Here is a 19,275-nt window from a genome sequence, read left to right on the forward strand (position 1 = left end):
CACTGTGGAACGGAGGGTGCAAGCGCTGATCGTCTTGATTTGGTTTGTTATGTTGTGCACTGTACGTCAATTTTACGTAGCTGTAGTAAAACGAGAAAAATCTTTCACGTAATTTTGGCATTTGAAAATTCGATTTGGATAGTTAGATTTTGAAAACAAAAAGCATGCACTATTTTCTTGCAAGACTTTAAAATTACATTCCTTCCTTATTTACAGTGTTATGAATATTATTATTGTTTGCTTTTCATTGTTCGAACTTTTTGCTTTAATTGTCAATCAAGACCTTCACTTAAAATATTCTGTTTAATAAAACCATATTTATACATTTTAAAATGAAGAATAACACTCCAATATATGGAAAAATAAGCAAAATAATGTTCACAAAGAATCGCAATTTGTTTACATGATGTAGAGGTTGTTTTAAAAATCGATTCTTTCATGTACTTAAAATTTACATAGTGGTAGTTACACTGTAATATTGGAACAAGGTATAGTGTTCTAGGGTTAAGGTAGTTAGAGTGGCAAGATTTAGTTTTCTGGTTGTGGGATTCTAAGCATCAACATAACACTCTCCATTCATATTGACCAAAACTGTGCTTTAGTTTTTCACTTGCAACATTTCTAACCAACTTACTTACTCTATCTTTACATGAAGTATTAAAGATAACTGCATCTTACAGGAATTTTGTCAACAAAGGAGAAATCCAGCAAATATGGAAATGACATACAAATAATGCACATGAACATTGCGAAAAAGGATATAAATAATCACAGGTACAGCTTGTGCGACTTTTCCGACTTCTTCATCGGTCTGCATGATTTTCTTGATACGACCCTACAAATGAAAAAAAAAAAGAATACATAAATAGATAACACTCAAAAATATGTAACAACCTTGACATCAAAGATAGTTCTTGCTATGATCCATATCTTATACAAACAAGTTTATGAAAGAAACTATCTAAGATTTTTAAAAGGGATTGCATAATCATTTTTATATTGTCTTAAGTCAAATCGTTGCAATTTGTTTAATTAATTCTGTTGCAGGTTATGTATATTTGCACAATTAGACTCAAAGGCTTAGGAGACTTAGAACCTGTCCAGATGGAAACTTATCATGTGTGCGCTTTCCAAAAATGCCGTGATGTAGCTCGAGAACTAATTGTCATTGATTGATGAAATCAGTTTTGTTACGGAATGACAAGACTTTTAATGGAGGTCAGGCCCGTAGCCAGGAATTCTTTGTAGGGGGGGGGGGCGAAGTCAATCCTAGAGGGGGCAAAATTTTAATATATTGTGTCGCATTGACAGATATAGCAGGTTACACAGAGGCAGTTGCCCCTCCCCCAAAAGAGATAAAGAACAGAAAAGGAATGATATCTTGAAACTCCAACGAACAAAAAAAAACTTCAAGCAACATCAAAAAGCAATATTCGACAAATGACTTTTCCAGATTGCCAAAGAATATAAAGTTTAACATAAATAGGCTAATAGGGACTGTATCTACTTGATATTTACAGGTCGATAATGTTAATAGACGATTAACATGTACCAACAGCTTTGGGCCTCTCTGAAGATCTGATTAAGGGAGCCCTTTATAAATCATGCTTCATAATGATTCCCTCTAGTTTTCAGTATGCAAGATTTTTATGCACAAAGGAATCTAACGAGAATCCAACAACACCATTGTGTTGTGTTATGCAAGAAAAATCAAATTAATTAAATAATAATGGTTACATATTATCTACACTTTGATAAATTGTGTAACAATTTGTAATACATTTTTTGTAGGCCTACTTGCTAAAACATTAAAACATGGGTCCCTTACTCCACCACGGATTCTATTTGCTTCAAATGAAAGAATCTTGCATCATTACAGACAATGTTTGCCTACTGGTTACGTTAATCATTTTGCAAAATATTGTGTTGTTGAAATACATGTGTTTGACACCCGAAAAATAAATAGGAATCCCTTGATTGATCAATGACTTTTTGGATTACAGTGTCATCTTTAATATTTTATATCAAGTTTTATAGAAGGAAATGTTGCATCCTCTTTACATTATGAAAAAACCTTTCTTAATGACTATGGTACGAAACCGAACGATATAAGGGGCCTCCTTCACCTTACCCCATTTCCGCGGCACAAGGTCTCTGGGCCGCTTATCGCCATATCCTTTTGAGCAGAAGCGTACAAACCCCAAATATCAGGGTTTTTTTTTAATGGTGATACTGATTTCTGCCAGTCACAGAATGGCTTAAGATATATGAATAAAATTAGGAGAGTCCACTCCATAGAAGAAGAGTTGACATAATTATTTGTAAAAAAATTAGATTGTGCCTAAGGTACTTTAACAGACAACGTCTGCTACAGGCACAATGGATTGTCATTTTCTTGAACCTACAAGGGTCGTTCAAGGTTGACCAGGACTTTTATTTCTGCAGAGGAAATAGGTAACAGAAGAAACACCAAACTATGTTAGTTTTTCAAAGTATTCTCCGTGCACGCCGAGGCACCGTTGCCATTGTTCTGGCAGCTCCCGAATTCCTTTGGCGTAGAAAGAACTTGGTTGTTGTCGTAGCCACTGGAGGACATCGCTCCGCAGTGCTTCGTCTGTCGTGAATTTCTTCCCTACCAGATGGTCTTTAAGGGGTGCAAACAAATGATAATCACTGGGGGCTAAATCCGGACTGTAGGGGGGATGGGGCAGAACTTCCCAGCGCATGTCGGCCAGAGTTGTTGTTGTCACATTGGCCGTGTGAGGGCGGGCATTGTCATGGAGAAGAATGACATTTCCAGACAACATCCCAGGTCTTTTCTTGCGAATGGACTTTCGTACAGCACCACTCAACAATGTGGAGTAATACTGGGCATTAATCGTGCTCCCTTTGTCCAGAAAATCCACATGGATAACGCCCTTCATGTCCCAGAAGACACTTGCCATGATCTTTCCAGCAGACGGCTGCGTTTTGCTTTTCTTGGGGGGCGGGGAACCTTTATGCCGCCACTCCATGCTACGTCTTTTGATCTCTGGGGTTGAATTGTGCAACCATGTTTCATCACACGTGATGATGGATTGCAACAATTCATCACCTTCTGCTCGAAACCGATTCAGAAGCTGTTCACAGACCGTCCTGCGTGTCCACTTCTGATCGAATGTCAGCTGGCGGGGAACCCACCCTGCACAGATTTTGCGGAAGCGTAAGTGGTCGTGAATGATTGTCTCAACACTCCCGACACTGATATTCACCTCGGCAGCAATATCCCGCACTGTTACTCGCCGGTTCTCAAGAATCATTTGCTCAAAACGTGCGATATTGACTGGTGTGACTGCAGTCGGGCGAATGTGTCCATGCGCTTCATTTGTCACCAGCTCCCGTCCTTCGCGAAACTGCTCACACCATTCGTACACTCTTGTCCGCGACATCATTTGTTTACCATACTGTGCTTGCAATCGTCTGAAAATCTCAGCTGGTTTCACTTTCTCCTTCACAGGATATTTGATTACACATCGCTGCTCCACAGCCACAGACACACTGCTTGCCGCCATGTTCGCTGCAACTGCTGTGCATGCATGAAATACGTCATGCCGGGCGCTAGTTACTCGCGAAGGAATACATTACATCACCCGCACGTTTCATCATGATCCGGCTATTCATCGATTTTTTACGTACGAAAATCCCGGTCAACCTTGAACGACCCTTGTATATTCATAGGGTGCCGCCTGATAGCACCGACAACTTTCACAGTCTGTACAGGACATCAAGGCAAGCAAGTTTTCTCAAGTCACTATTTGCTCGTCTAATTCTTCTTTCGATATTACAAGCAATCGAAATATTGCATATTCTGTCCTTGATGTATGCAATCCCATTGATAGCTTCGCAGTTGCAAATGTCATTTATTTTTACTGCCGTTTAAAATTCTGAGAGCAATATATAAGTTTCTATGGAAACGATGTCATGGAAACAGTCAGGATTAAGACTCAAATTTTCTTTTATAAAATGGATATCATAACACACGCGTATATTGCTTATGTTATTTCTGTATGTGAGCGAAGCGAGCAAGAAAATTTTACGAAATGTACTTTTATTTGTATAACATTTGAAATCGCTGTGCCCCCTGCAAGTGCCCTTAGCCGTCTGGAAGAAAAATGCAAGAAACACTTGAAAACTAATTCCATCTTGAGTATCCATTTGTCCTGCTATTCTTAGAGTCTGCTAGTCAGGTTTCTTTACTTCAATGTTTGCCCCCCCCCCAGATTGGTCTTCCTTCCAAGATTGGGGGGACAATGCCCCTGCCCCCTGTGGTTGCAGCACTGTTTGTGAGTGCCTCATCATAAATTTCACGTCATCACTCATTGTCACGATTAGCTAGATGTGGCAGAAAATCAACGCTACGTAAAAAAATCAAATATCCACTCCCTCTCTCTATCACATGATTCGCTATTACCAAAATGTAGACTTGGGAAACAAAAAATTATGGTGTTGAACCTTCATAGCAACACATCCAAATGCATTAGGTACCTTAAATACAAGACCACTCAAAATGTCACAACTGTTCTAGAAAATTGAACTTTGAAAATTGCGAAATCATTTCACGAAGTCTGAATCTGGAAGGGAATATTTCCCCCAATCCTGATACGACGTTATATGGAATCCCACACACCTTCATAAATCACTAAATCAATAAATGTCTTTGTTATGTTGCTAGAGTAATACAGGATATAATTGTAAAGATTAGTGAGAATTCCAGGTAGAAATGTGTTCTGTATTTTTCACAGGGGGGGGGGCAAAGCAGGCTCTCAGGGGGAGCAGTTGCCCCCCCTCTAGCTACGGGCCTGGTGGAGGTGAAATTTATACATTGTAAAGTCACGGACACTATGCATTGTACCCTCATTTACTTAATTGGGTTTGTTAAAACACTATGACAGTACCTCCCAACAATGAATGTTAAAGGAAGAACAAAATAAAAGAAATTAAAGAAAACATTGGTATTTCGCATGTCCCTGTAGCCAGTACAGTAGACGAAAGTAAACTAAAAAAATGCAGTCTGTGGCAGTGGTAGGTTCCTACACACGTTGAAATAGGGTGATACTCCTTTGATGAAAAAAATAATGTATAAGAAAAGCAGTGTTGCAAATTTGCAGGGAAGCACAACGAAAGACCATCCTTTGAGGATATGTAATGCCCATCCCACAATTTGAAAGTTGTAAATTGGAGTTTCCGTTGGACCCCTAATTTTTACAGCTTGTGCAAATATCCAGATAATGGATAATTTCCTAGCCAATTTCAGAAATCTGTCTAACAGAATTACCTGGGTAATTTGGATATTCAAATTATCTGAATGATGCAGATATGTGAATATGCACATTATCCAGATATGTTTTGTTTTATGTAGTCTCCACATGTTTTCTGTTTGTCTAAAACAGATTATCAACCAGTTCAGTAAAAATGTTCCGGAAGGTCATAACTGAAATTCTCCTACTCAGAGACCTCTGGAACTCGTTCGAAGTATCGGATTGTGGTGAAATTTGATATGGAGACTACAGAGATCACGGGGAAGTGAATATTGACTAAACAAATAGTTCAAATTTTGACCGCCTGGTGGAATTGTGGTACTGAGAATTACAATTCCCCAACTCACGGTTTTCTGAAGCTCATTTGAAGAAACAGATTGAGGTATATATATATAAAGTTCAAATTTTCACAGTCAGGTGCAAATTAGTCACTGAAATAACAAGAGCCAGACATGTAAATTTTATTTTTAGTTTATATCAATTGAGCAGTGCTTGACTTACCCGGCACCGCACAGTAAAGATAAGACATATGGTTAAGGTGTTTTGGCCCCTTCATGGTTATTTTGCGCTTCAAAGATGAGAAATTATGAAAAAAATTCTATCGGATTTATTGTAGTATAGCATGGAAACTATTAATCTGGAAGCAAAAATAATAAAACCAAAAAGAAAGAGCATTTATTTTTGAATCATTACATTTGGAATTATAGAACAGAAGTTACAGCGATTTTTGTAAAGATCTGAAAAAGCTAACATCATTGCACGCCGCTGTTTGATAATGGCTGCTAGATCCAAACGCAAGTGTGAAAGAAATTTTCAATGTCGGTTAGATGATGTAGAAATAAGTGATAAGACTTATTAGCATTTTTTTAAAAAAAGTGATGCGACACGGGTTGGTCGAAATGGTATGGAATGACACACTACATTAATTATTTTCAGTATTATAAGCTTGGATGATCCTTTATTTTACAAGTTACTTCAAACTGTTGACAATCATAGAACCTCACAAGTACTTAAAGCAATAATTTACAACATTTTCTGTAAAAACCCACATGGGATATAGAGGACATCAAAATAAACAACTTTTCTCAGTAACATTTTGTGGCACCACATGCAATACCTACAATTCTCAAGCTCCCACCTGTTCCACACCAAGAAAGCCATTCTATTCTCCCTGGCCCTCAGGGAACACCACCTTAACACTTCACCTACCTCCCGTCAGAATTACAACCTCCGCCTACACCAAGTTCTGGTCAACCGTGGATATCCCTCCACCCTGGTCACCAAACAAATATCCAGAGCTGCCTCACACACCACCACCACTCATCACCCAATATCATCCCCACCTCAACAAAATCAGGCACACAATATGCTCTCTTCTCCCCATTCTCCACAGTGATCCTGAAACCAGGAACATCTTTCCCGACAAGCCCAGAGTGGGTTTCAAATGCCCCTTCCCCCAACTTCCAAAACATCCTGGTTCACAACACTCCTTCACCACACAACCAACATCCCCCTGCCCACAAATGCAACCCTCCTAGATGCAAAACCTGCACCATTCTCATCATTTCTCACACCCTCCAAGTGCACACGCCCACTGGCAAATTTATCCTCCACCCCAAAGAAACCTGCTACACCTCAAACCTGATCTACATCCTCATCTGCAACATCTGTGGTGACTTTTACCTGGGGGAAACATCAAATTCACCCAACCTCGGCATCAATAACCACCGCTCCTCCACCCACAACTTGGACTTCACTGTTGCCGTCCCATACCAACCACCACAATATCCCTTACAACTACTGCTTCTGGCTAGCGATCATCCATCTCTTACCCCAAACAACCTCAGTTCGCAAAATATGGGAGAGGGCCGACATATCAGCCATGAGTGCACCACTCCACCTGGCCGGAACAAGGCCACCCAGTAACATCCCCACCCAATTTCCACCCATCCCACCACTCACAGTTTTCGAGGAACCTGGTGACAGAAATGCATTTTTCTTTCTTCTTCTTCTTCGAGCAAGACCTGGCAACTCTGCAGGTCTCAACGTTTGGTTCCATCTTTTCTCCTTCCACTGAAGATGCAGCTACAGTCTGCGAAAATTTGAACTATTTCTACGGTCAGGTGAGTGTTTCCTTTCTCTTTCTTTGCTTTTTATTTAGCCCTTTTGGCCCTCCTATCTCTTATCCATATATTATATTATACCTATCTGTAATAAGGGCATGCGGAACAGTTTCCACAGGGCTCTTTCCCCCATGGCAGTGTTGCCAACTTTTGGAACCAGGTCTGGCTCTTTCCTGCACTCCTTCGGCTGTGAACTGGGGCACCTGGCCCCATGCCCAACTATGATGCCATCACTGGTTTTGGTCCACATAGACCAAATTTAGCCATGATTAAACATTTTGCACATGATATTGTTATATTGGCTGTCGCCACACCCCCTCATATCTCCCAAGATACTTTTTTATAGTGCCGTGTTGACATAAAATTGAAATAATATTGTTATCAGGATACCCTTTATTTTCGATTTCATATGACCATCAGTGGATTATTGAGATGGGTGATGGTGAAAACTAAGAATAAATTGTTATCAATTTAGAGTTAACGGTAATTGCAGCGCCCCACCAGTTTGACAATTAACATTACCTTAGGAAGCACTTTATTCAGCCTTCGTAAATCTAGCTCCTTGAAAGTCAGTTTTAACTCCATTTAAGGTGAAATTTTGCTCTTTTATGTGCATCAGGTTTTGCAACACTGGCAGGATAGCCGTAGAAGGCAAGGAGAAATGCATTGGGCTTGTGGGAGTATTATTTGATTTGTTCTCTTGGGAATATCAAACTTCGGCGGGAATAGGGAAAGAAAAAAGATAACAACGGGAGGAGGGCAGTTTGAGGATGCATTTCACCAGCGGAAAAGTCGAAACATCCATTTGATTAGCCGTAACTTGATGTTGAAGTTGATTCCCCATAAGGAAGACATGGGATTCAGGAAATTCTCATCCATCATATTTTTCAAACATTGTGTCCAAAAAAAAAATGCTTCCACTTGCAACATGGAGACAAATTTATACCATTGGATACACAGCTTTTTTTTTAGAAGTGCCTATTCGGGCGATACTGATATAAATGCACAATTGGTGCCATGCTGCATATATATTTTCTTATATTACGTTGCTCCATGTAGCATATGTGAAAGTCATACATGTCATGTGGACAAAAAGAATAACATTCATCATGCATTTTCTGTCTTTCAAAAGTACAGTTTGTGTGTTTGTTTTCCATTATTTATTAGATAATGTGAAATTGAACATGTTGAAAAAATATTTCAAAATCATTTGTTCCAAAACAAATGCTTTAGCACAGACTTCTACCCCCCTTTGCGTGATATACAAGGATAATAATGTCTCTGCTGATGATGGGTTTTTCGAAAAAATCTGGGCAAAATGCCAAACCTGTCTTTAATGCCAATGAGTTATTTAGTTAGCCAGATAATAAAAGTACTTCAATGCATTTAGACTGTACTGAAATAACTTAAACAAATGTGCCTGGTGGACAAAGATTAGAGCAATTAAAAATTACTGTTTATTTCTGAATTCTGATGTCATGAAACTAAAATCAAAGGAAGCTGTGGTGTTTCGCATACTCTTACGTATTGTTAGACGTCACAAATGCTTTGATCAAAACCTCATGTGGCACGGTGTGAACGATGTAAACGCTCAACAAATTTTCTTGTCTTGCGCTTGCAACTGAGTGTGTTGTATTTCCTTACTTTGAAATTGAACACAGAAACATAACTAACAATTATTTACAAATATAAAATTTTATTAGGAATCTTGAAATTGAAGCAGTTGTCTATACCTAACAAAAGAGGACGGCCCAAGTTCCTTTTGCGTTATCGCGATTTCATCATGCTACGAATGCAATTTTAACATGGTTCGGTTTCGATTTACTTCTGATAAAACAAACTGCGAGACGTTTTAGCAATTACTTAAGATTTTATTCAATATATGCATTTGTAGGTAGGTTAGGTATTTAGGCTCTATTAGCATTAAAATAAAGTACCTAAATTCATACTACTAAGGTTCTGATTTACTTCTACATTAATTCCCACTAGTCTGCGATACTTACAGTTGCTTGTCAATGGTTTTCATTGATTGATTGAGTTGCTTTATTTGACTTCACTTTTTGTGCCATGTTTGGCTAATTTGGATGAGTGATATGATGAAATTGATGAATAGACAATCACAAACATCCATGCCCAGGCCAGGATTCAAACCCAGGACCCCTGGCATCGTAGCACACTGTGCTAACCACTCTGCCACAGGGGCCGGCACTCTGTCAATGGAAAGTGTGCATGCTTCCGCAAAGTAATCTTAATTTTTTTTTTTAAAAAAAAAGTGCTTATTACTTTAGGGAACGTTCAAATATCATGTGACCATGATTGCCAAAATTCTATGATAATTAGTCTTCCTGCTAGGAGAACTTGAAAAAAAAAATCATAACACAATTGGAACCGTTACCCCGGGTAAAAGAGGACTGCTGGTAACCAGTGGCGTGCCAAGAGGGTGCGAATTCACAATACCGAACGTTTCTCCAATTTGTTTGAAATTTGGCCTTCTAATCACAAATCTGCAGTTCAAATTTGGCGCTCACATTTAGAAATGTCAAAATAAGCAAAATTGAGTGGTCCGCGATCAGCACCAGTGCTCATTATTAACCGGAAAATTTTCTGTTTCAAATACTTAAAAAATGATATATACACCCCTTATATTGCTACGACCCCAAATTTTAGCTATGCTTGCCTAACCTAACCTTACCGTGAATGATTCTTGGGGCTATCCGTCAATGGTGTGTGCACCCGTGCATGGTCTTACGACCTCAAGTTTTAACTAACCTTACCGGAATGGTCAGTGCGGAGATACGTCAATGGTTTTCCGGTAATTGCGACAAGGAACCAATAAGAAATCTTATTTTCATAGCACTTTCACAGCTAACTTTGTTCATCGAAGACGCCATTTTCGTATCCTGCAATTTTACGATCCATGCACTGTTGCTATAAACTTACCTCTAATGAAATCAATTCACATTCAACATCCTCTTCTACATCGTGATTGTCACTTTCACTTCCATCATTTTCGTCCTCTATGGATTTCTCTGTGGGATCATTTTGGGCAAAACACAGAAATCCATAAGTTTCTTAATTAGCCCATGGCCATCCTCCTCCACACTGCACCTAAGGATGTGTCCAACATTCACAACTTTTTTTTCTGCTCCCTTCCTCCATTCTAACACGATCCGTGCTCTCCAAGTATGAAACCACACTGTGGCAATGCTGTAGACACTGTAACTGATTGACTGATTGCGAACGTCAATTGTCCATATCAACAAATATGGTTCCCATACTTCTATCCGGAGAATGATTGTGAGAACTGAAGGTGTTTTCTTGCAATTTCTACATGTAAGCGCCAAATTTCAACTGCACATTCGTGATAGGAGGCCAAAATTAGTAAGTACACCGAATTTCAAACAAATCGGAGATACTTCCAGTATTGTAAATATATATCCCTCTTTGGCCCAGCATTCATAAAAAAAGAACATCAAAGGTAGGCAGACAGAGCGAATTTACAATACCGGACCCTGCCCGATTTTTGTAATATTTCACATACTCACTAATTGAGGCCCCCTAATCACAAATTTCAAGTTAAAATTACAAAATATGCAAAATTGAGTGTTCAGTGATCGGAACACAACCCTGGATTTCTCCACGAAAACAATGTTTATTGCAATATTTTACGTTTTAGAACAAAATTAATATATTCCTGATATTACTAAGACCCCAAATTTTAACTATGCTTCCCTAACCTAACCTTACCGTGAATGGTTTGTGAGGCTACATGTGCATGGTTCTACGAACCAAAATCTTAACTGTTTGCTCACCTAACCTTACCGAGAATGTTTTGTGGGGCTACCCGAGAATAGTTTGTGGGTCAATTGCGATCACGGACTGATAAAAAATGTTAGTTTCGTATCACTGTAATGGCAAAATTTCCTCACTGAAGACGCCATTTTCGTAGCCTGCAATTGAACGTTCGATGCACTGTTGTCAAACTTACCTCTAATCAAAACAGTCCACATTCCACATGCTCTTCTCTCTCGTGATTGTCACGATCACTAACTTGGGTACTTGGTTACTATCCTTCACGCACATTTATTTATTTTTACAGAAGAAACTACTTACTGTAATAAGTTTCTGTAGCATTGTCGAACATCGGGAAGGTGTTTTGTGTGATGTGGGAATGTTTCATAGCTGAAATTCATGTTGTTCGTTGAAAGGAAAACATTGGCGCTAGCCCCACGAACCATTGGCATGTGGATAGGTTAGTTCTGTTAGGTTAGGAAACATAGTTAAAATTTGGTGTCGTGTTAGTATCAGGATCTAGAAATTGGAAATAATTGCAAACCATTGGTGCTAGCCCCACGAACCAGTGGTGCGTGGTTAGGTTAGTTCGTCTCAGGCAAGCAAAAAGGCCTAACAGAAAGACGTACTGGTAATGTGAAAAATTGCAATTAATATCATCAAAACAACGTTGATACACCTTCAGGAATGTTCTGTGAAGCAGATACATAAGTACGAATGTCAAAAATTGACTAAACAAAAAAATTAGAGGTGTCTGAAGGATAGTAAATTTTTACCGTTCATATCAACAAACATGGTTCCCATGCTTGTATCCGGAGAATGATTGCGAAAATTGTGAAACTTATTTTACTACTTCTACACGTCACCCCCAGATAATTCATTGGGAATACGTATTTCGTCAGTATAAGAACTAGGATAGAAATTACGGAAGGGTCCGGTATTCTTACCTGGCAGACTACCAGAAAATGTGTCTGTCCATAACCCCTCCCTTTCAAAAATCCTTGGGCACGCCACTGCTGGTAACCCAAGTTTAAGGGCCCTTAGCATTAAAATATCCTTCGTAAATGCTTCCAACTGTTTATGATGTAAAATCTGGTAAAGCATGAAACAGCGTTCATGCCTTGCTTAAGCTCTACTTTTCAAATCATAATTTCTCTGGTAAATAAGACTTACTGAAACTTTTAATTACCCTAATTAGATTCTCTAAGCTTTAAATGTTCTGTATGATTTTACAATACCGGAGGAACCGAAACAAGCGAGTCCTTTGGAGTGGGAGATCGGGACAAAGGGGAGGTAAGAATCCGTCGAGCAGTGACCTAGCATTAGAAACTATCACCATATTTCATAGCAACGTTCAAGGTTTGATATCAAAAGCGTCAGAGATTGATATATTTTTCGAGGAACAAAAAGAAAACAACAATGAAATTAGTTTTTTTTGTTGCACTGAACACTGGTTAGTGAAAGATGAAACAAAGTTTAATTATATTGATAATTTATGTATTGCATCTAGTTACAGTAGGCCAAATATAATAAGAGGAGGGTCTTTAATTTTCACTCAGAATGAACTTAAAAGTAACGTAGTTGAAATAAAACAAGCTGTTGAGTTGTCTGTAGAACAAGACTTCGAATGCGCAGCAATTGAAATAGCTATTTACAACTTATGCGTAATATCAATATATAGAACGCCTAGTGGAAATATGGATGTCTTCTTAAACAAGTTAACATTATTACTAGATCTCGTAACAAAAAGCTCCAAAAGGAATATTGTTGTTTGTGGAGATTTTAACATTGATGTAGCTAAAGACACAGCAGAAAAAAATAGTTTTCTGGATGTAATGAACTCTTTTGGTCTGTTTCATACAATTACAACTCCAACTAGAATCACCAAAAAAACAAAATGTACAATAGACAATATTTTTACCAATATAAACGTTAATAAATATTCAGTAGAAACTTGCATCAGAAACATGTGATTTTATAAACAATATGGCTGTTCACGTAAACGAGAAATTCGAAAAATTCCTTGATACTGTAAGATACCATTTTAATAAATGTTTTCCCATAAAAAAAAGCGCGAATTCTCAACAAAAACAATTGCCTATGGATAACCAAGGAAATTAAAAATCTTAGCAAATTAAAGCGATCATTGCATAAACAGAGTAAATATGCAAACAGCCCTACCCTTAAAGATCATTACAAACAGTTCAACAAAAATTACAAGAAAACATTAAAACATTGCAAACAATTGTATGTTGATAAAAAGTTGAATAATTCAGAAAACAAAACTGCAGAACTATGGAAAATGGTTAATCATATTACAGGTAAAAAAACGAACATGAATCAAGATATCATATTAGAAACAGGCAATGTAATAGAGACAGATCCGCAAGAAATAGCTAATACTTTTAATAATTATTTTGTTAATGTAGCACTTAACCTGCAACGTAACATCAGCGTAACGGACACATACAAAGAAAAGTTAAATAACGTGAAAAGATCTTTCACGGATTCTTTTTATATGACCCCTACTACAGACGAAGAAATTTCCAACATAATTCGAAATATGAAAAACAAAAAGTCAACAGGGCTAGATTCAATGCCGATTAACGTGATCAAAGAGGTTTGCACGTACATTAACGAGCCTTTGGCTAAATTAATTAACGAGTGTATGGAAAATGGCAGCTTTCCAGATTGTCTAAAAATATCAAAAGTAATACCCTTGTATAAGAAAGGAAATAAAACAAAAATTGAAAACTATAGACCAATTTCCTTATTGTCAATTTTTTCAAAAATTTTCGAAAAATTAATCTATAATAGGATAATAAAGTATGCAGAAGATAAAAAGATACTCATAAAGCAACAAAATGGGTTTGGGAAATCGAAAACGACAAAAAATGCCATTTTTGATGTAATTGATAATATTCTTTCCGCCATAAACAAAACGTATTCTGTTGTTGCAATTCTTTGTGATTTATCAAAAGCGTTTGACTGTGTGAATCATCACTTACTACTAGAGAAATTAAAATACTACGGAATCCGCGGTCTATCAAACAAATTAATAGAATCCTATTTATCGAATAGAAAACAGAGCGTTGCAATAAATAGCTTATCCAATAATGGGACGCAAACAACATATTACTCCGAATTGAAAGATGTGGTTATTGGAAACCCCAAGGATCGATACTAGGACCCCTATTGTTTTTATTGTTCATAAATGACCTTCCAGCAAATGTTGAAACTGCCCAAGTTACTCTTTTCGCTGATGATACTACGGCTTTGGTAGATTCTGTTAACGATGTAACTTTAATTCAAAAAACGGAAGAAGTTCTTACTGAACTACAAAGCTGGTTTTCAGCAAACAAACTTTCTATGAACAACGAAAAAACTAATATAATAAAATTTGGTGTATCTAGAGCCAAAAACTCTTCTATTAAGCAATATAATTTCACAGTAGGGCATGCCGTTATAACAGCTACTAACAATACAAAATTTCTTGGAATATTTATAGACGAGTGTCTAAACTGGAAAGTTCACATAGATCATTTATGCAAGAGGCTAAACACCGTATGTTACCAATTAAGAACCTTAAAAAATAGTTTCAATACAGTATGTTTGCTAAATATCTATTTCTCAAACTTCGAAAGTATTTTGAGGTATGGTATCCAATTTTGGGGGAACTCGGCTCAATCGCAGAGGATTTTTAAAATTCAAAAAAGAGCATTGCGTATTTTGGCAAATGCACATAAAACTGATACATGTAAACCGCTTTTCAAAAAATTACGTATATTAACACTTCCAAGTTTGTACATACTTGAAACACTTACTTTCATACACGAAACAAAATCGAACTATCCAAGGAACATAGACACTCACGATTACAATACCAGACAAAAAGATAAAGTGCGGCTAACTGCATTCCAAACAGGACCTTTTTACTCAGGCATCCAGTTATACAATATATTACCAAAAAGTTACAAAAGTTTTGAGAGAACCACAATCTTTAAAAGTAAAGTGAAAAAATTGTTATTGGAATACACATCATATTCAGTTCAAGAATTTCAAGAATTAAATAACTTGATAAAATAAATTTAGATTGTATACACTATATAACATGTACTTTTACAGCACTAGTTCACTTCAACAAATAATTTGTCATTGTGTGTTTTACTATTATATTATGTTATATTATTATAAAAAAAATTCTGCCAAATTGATGTATAGATATATATATTATGTGCGATGTCAACATGTTGTATTTTTGTAATGTACATGCACCAATGCCTCCAGGGGTACTTTCGGTGTGAAAATTGCTCAATAAAACTCAATAAACACTTCTCCAATTTCGTCTATATTTTGCATATTCACTAATTTAGGGCTCCTAATCACGAATCTGAAGTTAAAATTTGGCGCTCACGTGTTGAATTTCCAAAAAAAGGGGGTACGTGATCGCAACCAACAATGCAAGATTGCCGGAAGATTTTGTTTCTAATACCGAAAAAAAGAAATGTAATTTCTATCCTACTTCTTATACTCACAAAATACGTAGTCTCGATGAAGTATCAGAGGTTAACATGTGGGGGTAATGTGTTGAAATTGTTATTTAATGTGTAGAAGTTGTAAAATAAGCTTTTCAATTACCGCAATCATTCTCCGTATACAATAATGGAAACCATGTTTGTTGTGAATCACTTCATGCAAGAATGGCGGAAGGTAGTAATCTGTGTGGTGTGAGGAAGATGGCGACTTTGAAGGTATGAAATAAAGTTCTTTCATTCGTAACTTTTTCTTAGAGAATTTTAGTTGGGTACATATTAATAATACAGGCCATTCGTTCATAGGTAAGAATTTACAATATAGAGAAAGTCTCCAATTTTGTTAATTTTTGGTATACTAACTAATTTTGGCCTCCTAATCACGAATCTGTTGTAAAAAACCGGGGGTCACGTCTGGAAATTGTACATTTTGATGAAACATTGTTCATTAGCCCCAAAAACCATCCACGGGTAGCCCCACAAACCATTGACGTTAACCCCAAAAACCATCCACGTGCAGCCCCACAAACCATTGACGTTAGCCCCAAAAACCATCCACGGGTAGCCCCACGAACCATTCACATGAGGTTAGGTTAGGCCGGTTAGGTTAGGTTCCATTAGCACTCATTTCACACCTAAATTCATCGAAAAAATAGGGTTCGTACTAGAATTGAACATCATAAATCATTTTCTTGTAAAACAACGGTGTTGTTGGAAACAATGACATTTTTGTTTGTAAAACTACGCATATACACCTATATATAAAAAAAATTCAATCTGCTTTTTTTAAAAATTTCCAGAGGTGACCCCCGGTTTTTTACAACAGAATCGTCATTTGGAGGTCAAAATTAGTTAGTATACCGAAAATTAACAAAATTGGTGACTTTCTCTATATTGTAAATTCGCTCCCGTTCATATTTCGCACATTCAATATTTTAGGACACTTGATCACAATTTTGTAGTCATAATTTGTCGCTCAAGTGCTACGAAACTGAGAATTTTTGAGGGTGCCCCACACACTATTCACGCATAGCCGCAAACACCATTCACACATAGCCCCACAAACCATTCACGGTAAGGTTACGCAGACAGTTACAATTTGGGGTCGTAATTTCATTCTTTAAGTATTTTACGGTGCCGCACACACCATTCATGCATAGCCCCAAATACCATTCAAGGTTAGGCAACCATAGTTACAATTTGGGGTCGTAATTTCGTTTTTCAGTATTGGAAAGACGTAAATAATGAGCAATCGTGCATTGTTGGTTGCGATCACGGATCGCTTTTTAAATTCAACAGGTATGCTCCAAATTTTAACTTCAGATTCATGATTAGGAGACCTAAATTAGTGAGTATGCGAAATATGAACGAAATTGGAGAAGGGTCGGGTATTGTAAAATCGCTCCAAATTTTCTTCCACAGTGAGTTTCTGTACTCTAATTACTGAGGTTGCGTTGTCAAGAATATAAGATGACAGTTTTTGTCTCCTTGTTATTACTTGACATTGGTATTGTAGGAAGGCACATTTCAGACTAGTTGATTCAATGTACTGTAAAACGGTATTCAAACAACAGCATTTATGACTGACTATACATACCTACCTACTTACCACCTTTACAAATAATACAATATATTTTTTAAAATGTAAACATACACTTAGATAACGTGCTGTTGTAGCACACTTTGTACGAACATCACAAAATTGAAGCAATTCAATTCAGTACAACCTATTATCTTCCCCCCAGCTTGAGCAGCCTATGCCATTTCCATTTGTACACATAGAAGTAACAACAAACACATATCTACCCCCGCTGATGTTAGGTTTTCGTAAATGCTAGAAAACTGTATACGGTATTTTAAAAATCACAGGTTTAATTACTTACAGGTGGAAACCTGGAATTATATTTTTTCTTTTTGCTCGGCATCAGTGATAAGAAATATAGAACAAGTAGGGAAAGTTACACACTCCAAATTAATTTTTCACTTTCGCCTTGTCGTCCTACTTCGTAGAGTTGCTTTCATTATCATCACAGTGTATAAACCAAAAAGTATACACGGAAAGAGCGCCGAGTCCGCCCAAAAATGGAAATTACGCCGCGTCTGCGCACTTCATCTCTCGATTGTCTGCGACACTAGCGACGTCGCACCTTAGGTACAGTGAACTAACATGCGCTCTACTGTTAACAAATGAATGCAGCATCGCGTGAGTGTATTCGAATTTGAAATAACGATTGTCCGGTTGGTCCGGTCTGGTTTCGTTGAATGTAGGCTGACTGCTACCGTTGATGTCGAACTAGAGTATCATAGTTCGTTCGAGTTCGGGTTAATGTAGTTAAAAATTAAAACTATGAAGATAGATAATTATTTGAAGCAGTCTGTAATGATGTTTGACCGAATATGCTGGAAAAAAGCTATGGATACTATATAAGAGAGAGGTACGTATCTGTGTGTGTAGTTGCTTACTTCACGTGTATTTCGTGTATTTAATTCGTTTGTAACAACAAATTAAGCAAATATATGAAATGGGGATATAGGCTATATACTTTCATGGGTGGAAAATAAAATGATGCTATGCTTTGGTGTGTGCGCAAACAAGTGAGACCAAATTTATAATTGAAAGAAATGGGAAACCAAATAAACATTACAACGCACACATGGTATTTAGATAAATTGACCACATATTTGTACTAAAATTAAAAGTGCTGGTATTATTTTGAATCTTTCTATATCTTTAATTATTTTTTTTTGCCTTTATTGCCCAATTTTTTTTTTTTTTAAATTCAAGCTTGTTAAAAGTGGTTTGATGGTCATTCACTAAATACATAATAATAATAATTTCTTTATTTAGCGGGCAAGGTTCAGCCGTAGGCTGCTCTGTTATTTAATTTATATTATAGTATATACTGTGATTGTAATTGTATTTTTCTTTTTATAAAAATACTAAGATTTCGTTTTTTTTTTATTACAGATATTCACAGGTGTAGAGTGGAATGGAAAGTATGGACCGCAAGGACACATTTCGCTTTGTCTGTGAACAGAATACCCTGCCTGTTTTCTGCAACAATAATACTGAAAAAATGTTTCAGTGTGGTCGATTTTTGTTATCTTATTAGTGAATCTCCATTGAGGTGAAAGGGTTCAATTCTGTTTCTACGTACCGTACAGTGTTAGTGAATGAAGATTTTTTTTATATAAAGATGATATATGATTTCATTGATGAAGATTGTGTTTCCAGACAGTGTATAGTATTAGTAGTAATAGCATGTACAGCAAAAGGGAGTGAAGACAATAGCATACTTTTTATGGTGGTTATGTGATTCTACCCAAATGCAGAGAGCATGGTGATCTTCTGTTTCGATTAGTGTTTATTTGTGGCTGCTTTGTGGTTTCATGTAGTGTGCTAAGATACGTGGTTCTAGTGTATAAATGGATGCAATAATGAATTCAAAGAGAGTAATTCTATTTGGTTTGTTCTTTTTTCTTACTAAGGTGTAAGCATTAAACAGGAGAAAAAATTGAGGTGGAAATAAC

The 19,275-nt window shown here is 37.1% G+C and overlaps 1 protein-coding gene across 1 annotated transcript in view; it reads right to left on the reverse strand.

The window, feature by feature from the left end:
• The window catches only part of NC2alpha (negative cofactor 2 alpha), a 37,927-nt gene extending 20,148 nt beyond the window's left edge, over nt 1-17,779 (reverse strand). Inside the window, exons 1-2 of the mRNA XM_083111998.1 lie at nt 17,628-17,779; nt 763-835 (exon numbers count right to left, since the gene is read on the reverse strand). Coding sequence (XP_082968124.1) covers nt 763-835; nt 17,628-17,669 — 115 coding nt within the window. The 5' untranslated portion in view covers nt 17,670-17,779. The remainder of the gene's footprint in view (nt 1-762; nt 836-17,627) is intronic.
• Nucleotides 17,780-19,275: the final 1,496 nt, after the last annotated feature.

This window comes from Lepisma saccharinum, chromosome 25 (genome assembly GCF_977018435.1).
Source record: "Lepisma saccharinum chromosome 25, izLepSacc3.1, whole genome shotgun sequence".
Lineage (NCBI taxonomy): Eukaryota > Metazoa > Arthropoda > Insecta > Zygentoma > Lepismatidae > Lepisma > Lepisma saccharinum.